The sequence below is a fragment of the Octopus sinensis genome, linkage group LG1, assembly GCF_006345805.1.
Source record: "Octopus sinensis linkage group LG1, ASM634580v1, whole genome shotgun sequence".
NCBI classification, from domain to species: domain Eukaryota; kingdom Metazoa; phylum Mollusca; class Cephalopoda; order Octopoda; family Octopodidae; genus Octopus; species Octopus sinensis.
This window is the reverse complement of record NC_042997.1, coordinates 41078466-41095415: the sequence shown is the minus strand read 5'-3', so window position 1 is coordinate 41095415 and position 16950 is coordinate 41078466. Positions and strand designations below refer to the sequence as shown.

Genomic DNA, 16950 nt, shown 5'->3' with positions numbered 1-16950 from the left:
CATGTCAAATGTAACTGGTATTTTCCTCAGCAATATTTCGCAGCTTCGCAATACCTAGCAACTTCGCCACAGCACTTATATGACAATACCCTTTGCTCGTATGTCACTTATATCTTATAGCTGGTAATCTCTATATTGCAGGTTAGCTACATTTAGTAGATTTATCCATATCTTGTATGTCATCTCTTCAAACATATCATCTAAATATATCATAGCATGTCATCTGTCCAGTATATCATCTATATCTAGTATATCCTCTAAATCTAGTATGCCATTTATATATTGTATGTCATCTCTTTCTCGTCTGATAGCTGTATATGTAATCTGTTTGCCCAATACATTTTATTATATCATGTTTGTCAAAACTATATCTAGAATATCCTTTAAAGATTCTCTAACAACATCCTACTTAATTTTATTTGGTATCTGTTATTTTCAATTATCATTTTCTCATTTCTCCTCTCTAATAAATCTACTGCAGTATGTAGTACAGAGTGGTGGGAATGGCTTACATTCATAGCCCCCCTCTCTCCCTCTCTCTCTCTCTCTCTCTCTCTCTCTCTCTCTCTCTCTCTCTCTCTCTGTAACTCTAACTTTACTTTCTACTACCATATTCATGCTTGAATGTGTATGAAGATGTCTATGTTTGCATGTGAAGGGTCAAATGAGAAGGTTAAAACTTGTTTTATTCATTTTCCCTCTAATTTCTACTCCGGCATAAGACAATTGAACTGAGAGGTTTTTGGCTTTAGCGATTACCTGATGACCTCCTCATCAATGGATTATTTGGTTTTGGTCAATACACAGCGAATGACACAGACCAAAAGACATACAGAAATATTACAATGTATTGAAATGAAAATGAAACAGTTATCTTCTGTCACATAATATCGTGCGTTGACGATAATCTCCTGAGGCTAAAAGCTACAGTAACACCCATCCTTAGTGGTTAGCCATATTGAGATGGCTATTATACTTTACGTTGTCGAGCGGTTACTGTTTACATCTCGTTCAGAGATTTATTATTGACTGAAAATATTCAAATTGATATATCAAAAATGAATATTAATTTTCCCCTTCTTAATTAGGAGTATTACTATACATGTCTGTACCGCTGAAGCTATAAAATGTACAACACTATAATCTCTCAGTCTCTGCGCTGGTACGTCTCTAGTTTTAAAACCAGTTGCTACATAGAATAAACACGACCTTCTTAGCGCCAAAGCCGCTCGTCTAAATGAATTTTCTCAGATAGAGCGTAGCAAGATACCTACCACCAAATTCCCGACACTAAAATGTCCCTAAACTACAATAAAATAGAATCGTTTCAAGTGGCTAGTAATCTTATTTAAATGTACTTTATTATTCAATATCTAAGCTAAAAGAGAATAGAACCTTAGTGCTTCCACTTTCTACTAGAAAGCATTTCACATTATTGATGTTATTAACAACACTTAGAAAAATGAATGTCATAACGTTTATAAACCTGCTCAAATTTTATAATCTTTGTTTCTTGTCAAATCACATGGGAATTTCTCTGTTGATCTGAAACGCATTCAGAGTTCTCTTTATTATTACAGTTACCTCCTAAACAATAACCTTATGAGGTGTGGATGCCACTTGCCAGCCTTCGTAAATTATATCAAAAAAGTCTATAACAGAACTGTGGCTGTCTTTGGCACGTGTCAGGAAGGCTCAGGGAAACGAATACCTATACTGGATTATTCGCAATGTCAAAGTAAGTAAAATTCTCGTTTCTTCTTTTCTTTTATTATTATTACTAAGAAAATACGGGTTATTCTCTGAAGCTTGCAATATAATGTCTTATGAAAGGGAAACTATAGATAAAGATATGAAGAATAAACATTTTACCATTCGCACACTTTACATTCACATCTTCTCTCTAACGAACTTATAGATTCAACTGTATCACACAAACCATCAACGGCACACACAGACACACACACACACACGGGCACCCGCGCACACACACATGCACAAATATACATATGCAAACATTCACAACAGCGCACACATGAATGTAGGCCCACAATTCAATCAGTATGCGTATTGGCAGTTGCCTCTGATAGCACCCTATGCAGGCGGTACCTGAGGCACCAGATATCCTTATGACCCTCCCAGGAATAATGAGCGTTGAAGATGGTAAATGGATGGATATACAGAGTGTCGGTATTAAACATAACGATTTTATGTCCCATTATATTAAGGAAAACTTAGTGTATTGGTAAACAAAGGCGTTAGAGAGCATAAATATAAAGTTGTAGCTGAGAAAAAAGCTGATATGGAGGACTGGAAGCCATCTTAGTATTCTTTCCTACTCTAGGCACAAGGCCCGAAATTGGGGGTAGGGGGCCAGTCGATTAGATCGACCACAGTACGCAACTGGTACTCCGAAAAGATGAAAAGCAAAGTCGACCTCGGTGGAATTTGAACTTAGAACGTAAAGACAGACGAAATACTGCTAAGCATTGCGCCCGGTGTGTTAACGTTTCTGCCAGCTTGCCGCCTTTAAAGTCATCTAAATACTGGAAAAGAGATACCTGTATTCATGATAATTCATGACGGTTACCAAAATTCAGACACCATCACTACCGTTCAATGCTCTGTGAACACTGTAAAAGCAGCAAGACGTGACATAGACAGTTGCAGAAGAATCTATAGGATAAAAATCGAATACGAGAGAAAAGTTGCTTCAGGAGATCAAATTCCAAGACAAGAAAAAAAGGGCAAAATGCAGGCAAAACATTCAGTAATGTAAAATGTCTGAAAAAGATGGCAGACTTCATGAAGGTCAACTAATGTAGACGGTAGAAGCAAAGGGTTGGTACACATGTGTTAAGTGAGAGACATAAAATGGCTGCCGAAAGAAGGAGAGAAGAGCAAAAGTGGTTTTATTCGAAGAAGAGTGAACACGAATGGAAAGGGAGAGAAGAGGGGTGCGGTATGTGTGCGTATAGGTGAGGTAAACTGTTGCAGTTAGTAGCAGCCAAGCAGTAGTGGGAGGAAAAGGGAGGAGGAGGAGGGAGAGAGAAGTGAGTGGTTTAGAGATACAAAGCAAAACGTTGGGTGCAAGAGGGAATGTGTGAGGGCAGCACTTGTGAGTATGGGTATGTGTGTGTGATTGTGTGTATGTGTTTGAAGAGTGAGTGTGCGGGAATATGTCTTAGTCTATGTACCAGTGTGTATGCATTTGTATGTGTGTGTGTGTATGCGTGTAAGTGTGTGTGTGTGAGTGTGTTTGTGTGTAATAAAGTGTGAAGAGAGTAACTGTGCTACCGAAGTAAGATGTCTAGGTAGAAACTGTGGTCTATCGTGTGAAGTGTGTATAAAGTGTAAATGTGGGCGGAGGGACAAATAATGTGTGGATGTGGGTTGGTAAGAGTGATGCTGAGGAGGAGATAGAGGAAGAAAACGAAGTAGAGAGGTAAAGTATATTTTTAGCGCTTAGCCAGGAAGACAGTCAATGCTCATGATCATTCAGAAGGCTGCTGTGATTGGTTGGGGCAAAGTAGGAAGATATCCTGAAACCAAAGACCTGCCTTGATTGTTTACAACAGAGATGACTCCGGCATAAACAGCAAAGGTTCCAAATGACAGACTTAAAATGGGGTCCGATTAAGCACATCACTCGAGAAAATATACGAGTCAGTATGTATATGTATGTACATACGCACATACATACATACATACATACATACATACATACATACATACATACATACATACATACATACATACATTCATACGTACATACATACATACATACTCATGGATGCTAGAAGCCCTTCATCTGGCTAAATTTCCTGTGAGCCATAATCAAAGCCATAGCTGACCTGATTCCATTGTGGGACAACATCATGAAATTAAACACAAAGAGTGATTATCACTGACAGAATACAATATCGCAAAGGCATATTCCAAGGGGACAACCTCGTTGTGATGTTGTTTGTACTTTCTGTAAACCCTATGTCATTCATGTTAAGGACATCCCATTGGTTCACAAGGAAACAGAAATTCCAAAATCGAATACTGTTTCTTTGTGGATGACTTAAAACTTTATGCAAAGAATATGGATGAGATGAAAAAGAGCTTTGACCAAGTTATAAGATTCTCAAAAAATGTAGGGTTGGCGTTTGTTCAGGATAAATGTTATATGATTGTGAAAAGGGGGAAAAATGTAAACCAGACTAGCAACATCGCCATCAATGACCTGACTTTTTCGCCTATATCTGATGAGCAATGTTACAGATATCTAGGGGTGGATGAAAATATATCTCACAACAGCCCCTGTAACAAAACAAGTGCTTTTTTACAGGTACCATTATGTTACAGGTGCCATTGTGTTACAGGTGCCATTAAGTTACAGGTGCCATTAAAGTATAAACAAAGAACATTACAGCTGAATAAATAAAGTTTCGACCTCAGAAATTTATGCATTCAATAAAACATTGGCCCACAACGTGTTTGCTGTGCAAGTACTCATACTAACATTTGGGCTGTTTTATTGGACACTTGATGAGATCCGAGCTGTTTATGTGAAAACCCGGAAAATACAGACAAGTACACATAATTTCCACATAAACAGTGATGAAGACCGCCTCTCCCTAAAACGAAAACAAGGCGGCAGGGGCTTAATATCGATGCCAAATGTCTTTGAATGTCGTATCATATCCTTTCGGTAACATCTTATAACCACAAATGTCGAAGTGCATCTCTTGACCAAGTTTGCATAATTCATATGACTTGGAAGGCAGCTCCTTGAGCAACATTCCTTATCTGATAATATAGACTACATGCTCAAAGAAGTCGCACGTCTCTACCGCAACGTATCATTAGATGAACGGATGAGTATCTATGAACAGAAGACTATGCATGGATATGTTGGTAGAAAGTTCCGAGATGATGGTAACATTGATGCTGTTGAAATTCCAATGAAGGATCCGTAGATTTAGGAAATAACAGTGAATAATGACATGCATACGTAATACATACACACATGCATACATACATACATACATACATACATACATACATACATACATACATACATACATACATACATAATACATACATAATACACATAATACATACACACATACATGCATACATACATACATGCATACATACATACTCACATACATACATACATACATACATACATACATACATACATACATACATCTCTATATATAAAAGGCAGTTTGCCTGTCTGTTTGTTTGTCAGGTTGTACCCTCACCCTGGCCACGGCTTTCAACCGATTCTGATGACACTTGACACACACATAGCCCAATGTCATAATTCAAATCTAACGCAGCGAAAATTTTGAAAAGTTCCCCCAGTTCTGAAAAAATTCGATAAATTCGACATGGGGTCGAGAATCTAAGCTTATCATATGCAACACATTTTCCGTTGTAGTTTTTGAAACTTGCAATCGATTTTTACCAAACTCATGGTGAAGCTTAATGTTACCCTAAGGAACTTAATTCTGACGTTAGTTTTCCATGCAATACCTTACCATAAGAAAAAATCCATAAAATCATGCCATTTTGGGAAATCGCGTTCAAATTCAAGATGACATATTTTCGACAATATTTTTAACAAATTGGCAGGAATTTTTTTTTGAAATTCACAGCGAGCATCATGTCTGCTCCAAGGAGCTATATGGCCCTTTTGATTCCAATAGGATACGTTATTACTGGAAAAATCGGTTAATTACATCATATGTGGCACACATAGCAAACCGATTTTTCCGCAATATCTTTTGAAAGTTCACATAGATTTTCCCTACACCGATGTTGGACATCAAGTTTGCATTAAATGTCAAACTGACGACCTTTTGTCAATGCAGTTAACAAGTATTGGGAGAAATCGACAAAACCATATCACTTTGAGACCGACCATGCGAACCTTACAAAACTGACTTTTGTTAAATAGTTGGCGGATTTCAGGCACACATGCGCCTTCGTTCCCTAGAGGGAAAGGACTAGATCGGGATTAGTCGTTGCCTACTAGAGGCTCCCGAGCCCCCTTTCGCTAGACTTAAGTTAGGATTAGGTAGGGCTTAGCTGTGGTCCGAACCCAACTTGGTTGGGTTGGGGGGGTGTCAAAAGGGCCGGCATGTGCAACCTTATTACCTCTGCCGGTCAAACTCCCAACCCATGCGTTCCCGTCGTGACACTGATCCCGCAGAACTGGGTTGGGTGTGCTAAACAAAACCAGAAAATGCACTTTGACTGTCATAGATTTTCTTCATGCATGCAAGGGAACACTGCCTTAATGCCTTTTAGGCTTCATTTTACAAAATAACGGTTCAATGAGTACAAAAAAGGGTAAAAAGGTAAAGTTTCTTACATACCCGGGCAACGCCGGGCTATGCTGCTAGTACATACATAAACGTGTGTATATTGGAAAAAGCACAATATTAGTGATCATATTTTTTATTGTTTATCCAAATATTGTTTTGCTCATTTCACATATTATGGCCTTCTTCACATTCTATATGACATTGTAACACAACTTAAATGAGATTCTCGGGTTTCATTAGGGAGTTTCCACTGCAACAATGCTTGCAACTTTCGAATTTCATCCCTTTATTTGACTTGTTCAACGATTTTCACGTGTGTGTTACATCAGAATACAAAAGGACAACAAGTGGCTTTCATGCTTCTCTCAGTTGAATTTGTGACATTATTGAAACGTTTCCAAATGAACATAAAAATAGGTTTATAGTCTTTGTTAATAATTTGGTTTATATGTCTAACAAGTATTGATTTCAATACTAACACTTATACATTTTTTTTTACATCATAAGGAAAATATTTATTGTTATTGCTATGCATTGCATTATTTGGTTCATAAATACAGATATTTACTTGTATTCTGTAGATTACTCGTTATTTCAACGGAATTTACAGTGTCAAACATGTTCAGGAATGATCTGCAATGATTCCTATGTGACAAGCTGTCCAGGAGCAGAGGTAAACTGGAATATTACTTTCTTCCTTTTCGTTAAAATATATCCACAGCCGTCGCTCGAAAGCCATTAAGTCCACATAGATTGTACTATGCTTTCGCTAGTTTTTTTTATGTGCCTGCGTAGACATACACACACCCTTTCAGTCTTCTTATTCATGACTCAATGGGACAAGAAGGATGTGACGATTGAAGAGAGAAATAGATGAACATCAATAGGTTGGGATATATTCCACTTGGTTAGACTGGGACAAAGTGAAATGAAGTGCCTTGTTCAAGGACGCAACGTTCTACCCTGTCCAGGAATCCTTATTCAAGAAACGAACACACGAACTTAGAGTGACCTTTCTCCGACAAACATGGCTGTCCTTAGAGTAGGATGCATGAATGTATGTGGCCAGAAGTCAACTTGGGATCAAGATTCCTTGCGGAATGACCTCAGGTCACTAACATTAGATGGGTAACTGGAAGTCGAACCTGGCCCTACCAGCTCACAAACATTACAGGGAGCGAATTGAATAAGTTAAGAAGCAAATGACAGTTTTCCTTTGTCTGGTGGCCATAGCAAAAGAGGCTGTTTGATATACGAGGTTATGAAATATTCGAAACAGATTAAATCTTCCCTCACATCAAGTAGTACAATAAGCTCTCCAGAACATAATAGGTGGGGGTCATATTGTTTCATAGAAAGGTAAAACCTATAACTTTAAAAAGCAGCTAAAACACAAATTAAAATTGTCAGGCATATCTCTGAATACACAGTTGTACATTGGTGAAAGAAACACAAGAGAAACAATAAAAGACACCGGTAATGTCACAGATCAATGCTTCACGTTAACTGATCTACGAGAATATAGGAGAATAAAGCGTGACATACAAGCATGGCTTAATTCTGTTGCCTCTTTTATTGTCTGTTCTGATCTCAGAACTTTCTGTTTTCTTGAAGCTGAGTTAGCTTATTTAATGATTCATTCATTTGCAATCACCGACTCCATTAGCTTTTTTGAAGACGCCAGCCTACCGACACTATCATTGGTGATATCTTCATGACAACCTCACTCAGTTTGGGAGATCCAATTTTCTTTCTAAAAATTTTCCAACGTTGGAAGAAACAAGTTTCAATTTCAAACTAAGGCAATGAATATCTTATTTCTAACTTCAATGTCTACATTTTCATTGCTTTTATTATTGTTAGGTGTTTGCGATTATTAATTGTGTTTCGTGATGGATTCTTTTCTTTTAATATTCTTCTCCATTTCTGATATTTTTCGTTTTCAGAATGTCCCTTATTAAGTTAACAAGATCTTGGTTGTTTTCTCTCCAAATTTTATACTAATATACCGTATTTTCATATAAAATATACTTGCAAAATAAAACGAAGTTTCTCTTGTGTTCATTTTATGTATTTTCTGTTTAATTTGTTTGGACTGAGGAGTTCAATCTGGCAATTTTATTTCATTATCATCTTTGGGTAAAGGCATATTAGTTTCTGTTGTTGGTGAGTTTTGTAAGCATGATTTTCCGTAAATTTCATATGAAAAAATCCACTTGCGTATTCCTCCAGTAAGAAGAAATTTTGGAGAATTGATACATCTTTATTGGGATAATTTGATATATTTTAAGTTTGGTGACGGGTGACAGTGCGATGCGGTTTTGCTAAAGACCGTGATCCGATGTCCATATCTACATGGACACTGAAAGCGTTTAAATCATTTTTTTCGAATGCTAAATAGCAATAAATTTTACGGAAGTTTACTTATGCTGTTAACTTTCAACAATTCGGCAACTCTTTTACGGTTTCATTTATTGTTTTGGATATTTTATAGCAATGATTAAACTTTCTTGCATGTTAAACATCCCCAGTATTGTTGTTGCTGTAATTAGCAGTAATCGTACTAATAAATATTTTGGTTGTAGCGTATAATTTTCATATCTATTATTACAGCCTGTATGCCGATTCGCAATCAATGAACGGTGCTAAACTGAAGACTGAAAGGTCCTGCAGCACATACAGAAAATGTGTTGAAGCTATGAGAAACAATACCCTTACATGCAATAAACGGACGAATAGCACGGCTTGTACTAGTTGTTGCGTCGGACACTTATGTAACAAGAATGATTTCATTGGTAAGTGTTATTATTCTCTAATATAACACCACCAGGTTTACTACAAATTGATAGTTAATAAGAACATTGTATAATAGTTAATATAAGAGCAATGTTTTGATGTGTGTATACATGTGTGCAAGTGTGTATATATATATATATATATATATATATATATATATATGTGTGTGTGTGTATGTGTATGTGTGTATGACAATGCGGTCGTGAACACACATACATATCTGTACGTATATATATATATATATAAAGAATTCGTAATAGAAGGGCTAAATGTCCTCTTCGAAATTACCTTCTTTGTCTTCAAAGACAACTTCTATCATTCTTTGTCATGATAGTATAGAAAGACCTAAAGGATTTTAAGCTCTTATAAATGGACTTGATATAAACATTCAATTTCCGATGGAATATAGCCATCAACAACTTCAATTCCTCGACATCCTCATTACGAAATTCAACATCAAAATAGAAACATATGCATACGCTAAGCCTACGGACTCGAAGCAATATCTACTGTTTAACTCATGCCACCCCAGACACACTAGAATGAATATCCCATTCAACCTAGCAAAAATGATTTGTACTATAGTCCCTAATACAAACACCAGGGACACACGGCTACATGAACTAAAGCATGCACTCATTACCAGGAACTACGCACCATCACTAATTGGTATAGGCTTTCAATGTGCCCTACAACTCAGCACCACGAACTCAGACATCCCAAATTAAAGAAGGATTTACAGCCAAAGCCCTATCATACATCTCCACACACAACCCCCTTAACAATGAAGCTTTAGACACAATCCTCCAGAACATTCACCTACTAAAAAGGGATCACAGAATGAATTTTATCCTCCAAACGCACACCATCATAAAGAGCAAAAGACAACCAAAATCTATCAAATGTCTCCTAACACAAGCTCAAGTACATTCGACATCACACTGAAGCCGTCAGTAAAAAAATGCAGAAGAACTAACTGTGGTATATGCGTTAACCTAATTCAGGGATAGGAGCTCTCTTTCAAACAGGTTCAACGATTTACAGTGAAAAACAACTTCATATTTGCTTCGGAAAACCTAATATAGGCATTAATTTGCTCAGGGTGTCGAGAACAATACATAGGCCAAATCGAAATTAGTCTACACCAGAGGAAGACCCTACATAGATCCCAGATTAAAATTTGGGAATACAGAAAAATAGCATTTTGCGAACACATTGACTTTTGCGCCACTAACGAACAACCCAATTTCAGAATTTTCCTCTCTATAAACTCAGGGACGATGTAACCTGTAGTCAGCGCATTAGAAAAGTGTCATATTTCATGGAAAAATATAAACCCCTTTTGAATGCGTCCACCACAAATGACACTACTACAAATGCCTTAGAATAATACCTACGCAAATAGTAAAAACGATATATTAAGAATTATCATTGCCTGTGAATTTATTCAGAAGAATTCTAATCACTATTTTTATATCCACAACAGGTTACTTTTAGGTCACTTGATAATTTAAGAGGATTCCACCAACAACCTACTACTGTCATGCCACGCACATATTCTTCTTCTTCTTCTTCTTCTTCTTCTTCTTCTTCTTCTTCTTCTTCTTCTTCTACTGCTTAAACAAACAAAACCAAGAACTCACATCCCTCATATCAAATATTCTTTTAGATCTACTACTACCTACCGAGCCTTCACGAAAGTTAAAGAGAGAGTGACAGAAAAAAAGAAAATGTTTCTTGTATTTGAAAACTATGGAAATATTAAAAAGAAAACATTTCATTTAATTTTTCCACAATTTAATTGTTTTCCATGCTTTACTCTGAAGTTGAAAAAGTATCAAAGTCTGAAACCGGTACTAAAATGTTCTTCATGATAAAATTATTTTAGCACTTTCTACCTTGTCTTATTTTCCCTAAACATATCAATTCATGTGTTACATTTCAACCTTCTACACACACACGCACACACGCACACACACACGCCACACACACACACATAATTAAATACAAGGTAAACCGGTTCTTCTGTAGGAATGGAGACATCTTGCTTTTCCCTGGTTTGGCAGTTAATACCTAATATACCAGAGGAAAACTTTTTCACAATTCAAATGAGTATCTATACTATAATGGAGAAAGCTGCTTATAATTAGGTAAAAATTACTAAAAGTACTAAAAGAAAGCTATTATTAAAGGGGTGACTGTCTGGAAATATTTTCATAAATTCTTAAGAAATTTCTTAATAATTTCGATTTCTCAAGTTTATTGACTTTTTTAAACTCCAGTTTCTCGCATATTTGAATATTCATTTCATTCAATGTGGGGGTGATCCAATTTTATTTCCAATGCCTCACTTTCTCTTTTAATGTTTTCTGTTCAAGTTTTAATTCAATATTTGGGAAACCGACAATTTATTCTAGTATCTATACGTAATGTAAAAACATTATTGAATGAAAATTTTAAAACAAACACGTATAATTTTTGTAAAAATATTTCAAAGTGATTTTGTAGTTATTGCTGTTTGGAATGCTATAAACCTTACCTTATTAGGACCGATTTTGTCCATTTTCCCTTTCCACTCTCTCATATGTTTTTTCAATATTTTTCTGCCATGAAATACATTTTATGGAATGATGATGCCGAAGTAACACACGCGTGGTCCATTGGTGGAAGAAAAACAACAAAATAAATTGTAATCTAAATTTTTACCCCCACCGTTGCTTTGAAACCACTGACAAAACTTCGTGCGGCATTACGTTTGTGAAGTTTTGTCAGTGAACAGGTCGCAATTTCAAAGCCACGAAAATATTTTGATACAAATTAAATTTAATTGTTAAAGTGACACTAACGGTTTTTGTGTGTTCTTGAATGGCTTACAAACATCTTCCACTCTGCAATTGTTTTTCTTTCAGCACACGATCTCAGATCAAGTCACTTGCTTTGCAAGTACATCTCTGTAATTTAAAAAAAAATCTCTGTGGATAAATGCCATTCTCAGGCTCTCCGCTATTTTAATTTCTAAACAGAAACAATCGGGGGCAGAGAGTGGGGTTGCAAAAAATTCATAATTTCTCAAATTTTCTTTTTTATAGCATATAAATGTATTTATGAGGGGAAATATTGAAAAACATCAATACATGCAAAATGATAAAGAAACGAGGGGGGTTGTTTTTAGATGTGCATGAAACGACAGCCAAATCGCCCTTACATCAATTTCTCTCTGAAAATATTAACAATTAAAAAAAATTACCGAAACTGCTTTTCCCATGGTTTTGAAGTGCAAAACAATAATTGGCCAAAATAGGTCCGGAGTGGGATTATGAGGGAGGAGGGTGATAAAAAAAGAGCTTCCAAAACTTTTTCATACAAAGCTGCTTCCCGCAATCCCATCATGTCAAAGGCTGCGGTTAAAAAAAAGTGAAAATCCATGAAAAATATTTCCCCCAAAATTTGTTTAAAATCGTAATCTATGTCGTTTGAAAGAGATTTGTATAAAATTACATTAAAAGATACACATTTTCATGAAAGTTACGAGGGAAAAAATCAGATCGTGTAACGTTTTCAAAATTCATCTCTCCATCCCCTCGAAAAAGTTCCTTCCAATCAATCCCGATATACCAGCACAATTTTCATGCAGCACATGGATCAACAGGTGATTTCTAAATTTCCGAAATTGTACACCAAAGACCAGTTTCGTCACCAAAAATACAAATCAAACACTACGTGAGTTTTGAAAGGAGCCCTACACCATTGTTAACCGCCTGAAAATCATCGATATGGCCTGGTAGGGTGTAACGGGGAGAACGCTGAATTCTGCATGGTGGAAGCTGTGACCTGACTGCGTATCAGAAAGAGACTTCTCGGGGTTTTGAGTTTGAGGCGCCTGTAGTCAACGAGATGGTATCCCTTGGCAAGTCCATGGGCCTCGATGGAAGCATTAACAATGATGATGAAAACATTAACGATCGCGTCGAAGAACACATAGAAGACTTGCCGACAAATGAATTCCTGCAGCTTCAGGAGAAGCAGCATTCGAATGTGGCGGAGGAGATTGGTTCCCAGGGGAGGATATTGTAGCGAAGAAGGCTATCTCTACGAGCCAAATAAAGCTAGTATTGGAAAAGTGGCAGTTTTCCTTTTCACTTGGACTTACTTCTGTCTCCTGTTTCTGAAGAAGAGCCTTTGCTCGAAACTTTCCTTCCCTGAGCGTCCTTTAATCTTTGCATGCACCACGTCCACGCGTTGTTGTTTTTCTTGTGTTTTTTCTTCGTTTTTTTTTTAATAACTATATATATATATATATATTGAAATGTGTACATGTACATACATGTATATAAATATATGTGTATTTACATATGCATGCAAATGTGGGCTTATTTGCATCTATCTATACATACATGGATATATAGGTACAGGACACCAACAAAAAACACGTCGAACACAATGAGAAAAGAAAAGATAATAACAAAACCATGGAAACGGATAACGAAAAAACAGAGTACAAGACATACAACAGAAGAAAAATTCCCCTTCTTCAGCCGCCTCTGCTTCGTCTACTCCGTGTTTCGAAGGTAAAGGCGAGACACGACTTCATGGAAACAATCCTTCCCGGAGGGGTAACAATGGTAGCAAAACAGGACAGTAAAAACAATACAAATAAAAACACTAAAAAAAAGGACAAGGAGAATAACAGTAACACAAAGAGTAAGGGCTGTTAAGCCTGAACGAAAGGAAAAATTATTTTGAAAATTATTTTATTTGCTTTGCGGGAAGGAATGCTTAAACGAAGTTGTGTCTCGCCTTTACCTTCGAAACACGGAGTGGACGAAGCAGAGGCGTCTGAAGAAGGGGAATTTTCCTTCTGTTGTGTGTCTTGTACTCTGTTTTTCGTTGTTTAAAAAAATTGTCCGTTTCCATGGTTTTGTTTTTATGTTTTCGTTTCTCATTGTGTTCGATGTTTGTTTTGGTGTCCTGTATCCATATATGCATGTATATATACATATAGATGTAGGTACGTACATATATGTGTGTATATATGCAATGTTTTATATATATATATATATATATATATATATATCTAACAGGACAAGATGTACGTTACGCCGCAATAATATATGTATAAAAATATATATAAAATACAAAATGGGACAAAAACGCAAAACACTCAAATAGACGACACAAAAAACGGACGGGTCATTCGAAGCCTCTAATCTTCAGTCGAGAACCGGATCATCCTCGCAATTTCGCCTGCTTAATCTTGAGATCACTCCGATCCGGCCAGCCCCACGGAAAACTAAGCTACGAGCATTAGATTTCTTGGAAAAAGGATCGAATATATACGAATCGAGGACAGAAAAACGGATGGAACTCTGTATGTGTACATGCATGCATATATATATGTGTGATTATACATGTATCTATACATTTACGTGAGTCTGTATATTCGTATATCTATCTATCTATGGAACGTTATACAAATACATCTGTTTGTTTTCTACACCACCTGTCTTCGTCTTTTGTTATTTTGCGAATTCTCACTACATATTTTTTATATAGTATATTTATGAATGTGTATTTTTATCTACGTACGTGGGTTTTATGTGCGTCTATGACGTGTGTCTCATTTATAAACGCAGCGATTATTTTCTATATCAATCCATAGGCTGGATCAAATCCTTCGTATTTCGTTTGATTTTTAAAATGTCCAACGAATATAAAATCCCTGCTGAGAACATATCAAGAACCGTGAGTAGATATCTGCTCTCTCTCTCTTTCTCCGCACACTCACACATACACACACACTGACCACGCGCACACATGCATACACATACATACATATCTTATAGAAGAAAAGCAAACCGTCAATTTAAATAGGGAGCTCAATTCGTTTAGTAGATGGTGATATCGATTTTGTTAAATGATAACAGGTATTTCAAAGTTTAGCCTGATCAGCTTAAACACATAAATACATACATATGTAAATACATGTTCCAATCAAATATATAGATAAATATTATATGCGTATTTATTTATTATTTGATTCCATACATATTCTGCGGCGAGCTGGAAAAGTCTTTTGTACGTCGAGCAAAATGATAAGCGGTAATTCGCACATCTTTTTATTTTGAGTTCAAATTCTACTGCAGCCGACTTTGCCCTTCATCCTTTAATCGTTTTTACTACACCTCTGTATGAGTATTTACTCCACTGCCAAGCTTTGTTGAGCTAGTGTGAGTTGTTAGGTTCATCGAACTAGTATACTCTCGATGTCAAAACACGGCCTCCACATCAGACAGGGTTGGTAGAGAGATTATACTGAGACCTTCGTTCTGCAGTGGACTGAACATCGGCAATCTAATGCAATCCATATGATCATAATTTGTATGCATGTAAGTATATATAGACTTTTATACAGCCACGTAAATATACTGAGACATGAACATGCAGTAGACCGTAGTAAAAACTGCGAAATAATTGTATTTGGGTTTCCTGAAATTCAGACAATCAACTCCAATTACTGATAGTAAATTATTACATAAACTTCTTTCTAACTTACTGATTTTTTGCTGGTCAATAAAAAGACTGTTTGATCCACTATTTTGTCTTTAAATGAAGTTCACACAATGAACATCTTTTATATATTCCGTGATATAATTTCCGATTCTGACAGTAAATAAAATCCTACTCAATTATTCACTAATCTTGTGTTTATACACACACACACACGCACAAACACACTCACAAACACACACACACAAACACACACACACATACATACACGCACGCACAAACATGCGCGTGGAGACGCAAGCACACATATGTACATATGTAACCACACACGTAGATTTGGTAATATTTTCCTTCTCTCAACATTTCTGTTTATCTTTCTGACAAAGAGCCATGCTCGGAACGTTAAAAGCCCTTTCTTTTCCTCCACTTTACCGAGCGTCCAGCTAATATATTCCATGCGTACGTCCTCTTGTTTTTTGTTATTTTTATTTTTAATGTTCTTTGACTATATATGTAAAATTTGAAGAGTAGAACATTAAAAATAAAAATATATATTACAGATGAGAAAATAACTTTATTCTCAAACGGAGGATAATGTTAATAATATAGCATGAACAGGATAAAAACTATCCATATTTTGCAGAAAAATCTGTCGGCGACCAGTCATGAGACTCGAACTCACATCCCTGTGATAACTCTACTTATAAAGCTAGATTTATATATCCTAAATTTGCAGCAGAAGTTTTCGTTCGGGCAGCTTAGCTAAATGGTAAAGCACTTGACGCGTAATCGCAGGGATGTGTGTTTGAGTCTTATAGCTAGCCGCAAAATATGGATATTTCATCCTGTTCATGCTATACTATTAGCATTATCCTGCGTTTGAGAATAAATTATTTCCTCATCTGAATCTTTCAATACATCTCAACGCTTCTAAAGCTAACTTTCTTTTTTGAATTTAATGTATGCATGTATATATACACATCCGGCATTTGCAGATGGAGCATGAGTTTTCAACCGTAACGGGAAATTTCAGAGTTGAACACTGTGGGTAAGCAAAAGCTTCTAACATATTTATTCAAATTTTATTTGCCTTTGTTCCACACATTCGATTTTATCGCATGTATTATACGTCTCAATAATCAACAGTGTTGTACTTGTGACCCACAATATACTAATTCATACATTCGATGAAATGCTTAAGTGTTTTATCACCCATATAAAGATACTGAGAGAACTATATATACATATGTGTATATATATATACATACATATATATATATATATATATATATATATATATATATATATATATATATATATA

General features: G+C 36.1%; 1 protein-coding gene across 4 annotated transcripts in view; it reads left to right on the top strand.

Annotated features, from left to right (window-relative positions):
• The first annotated feature begins 14732 nt into the window (after nt 1–14732).
• Nucleotides 14733–16950, top strand: part of LOC115212456 — a 20373-nt gene continuing 18155 nt past the window's right edge. For 2 of the 4 annotated variants that reach the window (XM_036500146.1, XM_036500135.1), the window contains exons 1-2: nt 14750–14864; nt 16625–16677. In XM_036500146.1, coding sequence (XP_036356039.1) covers nt 14820–14864; nt 16625–16677 — 98 coding nt within the window. In that variant the 5' untranslated portion in view covers nt 14750–14819. Of the gene's footprint in view, nt 14865–16624; nt 16678–16950 lie in introns of all 4 variants that reach the window. The other 2 variants (XR_003881740.2, XR_004997759.1) reach the window with 1 other exon arrangement.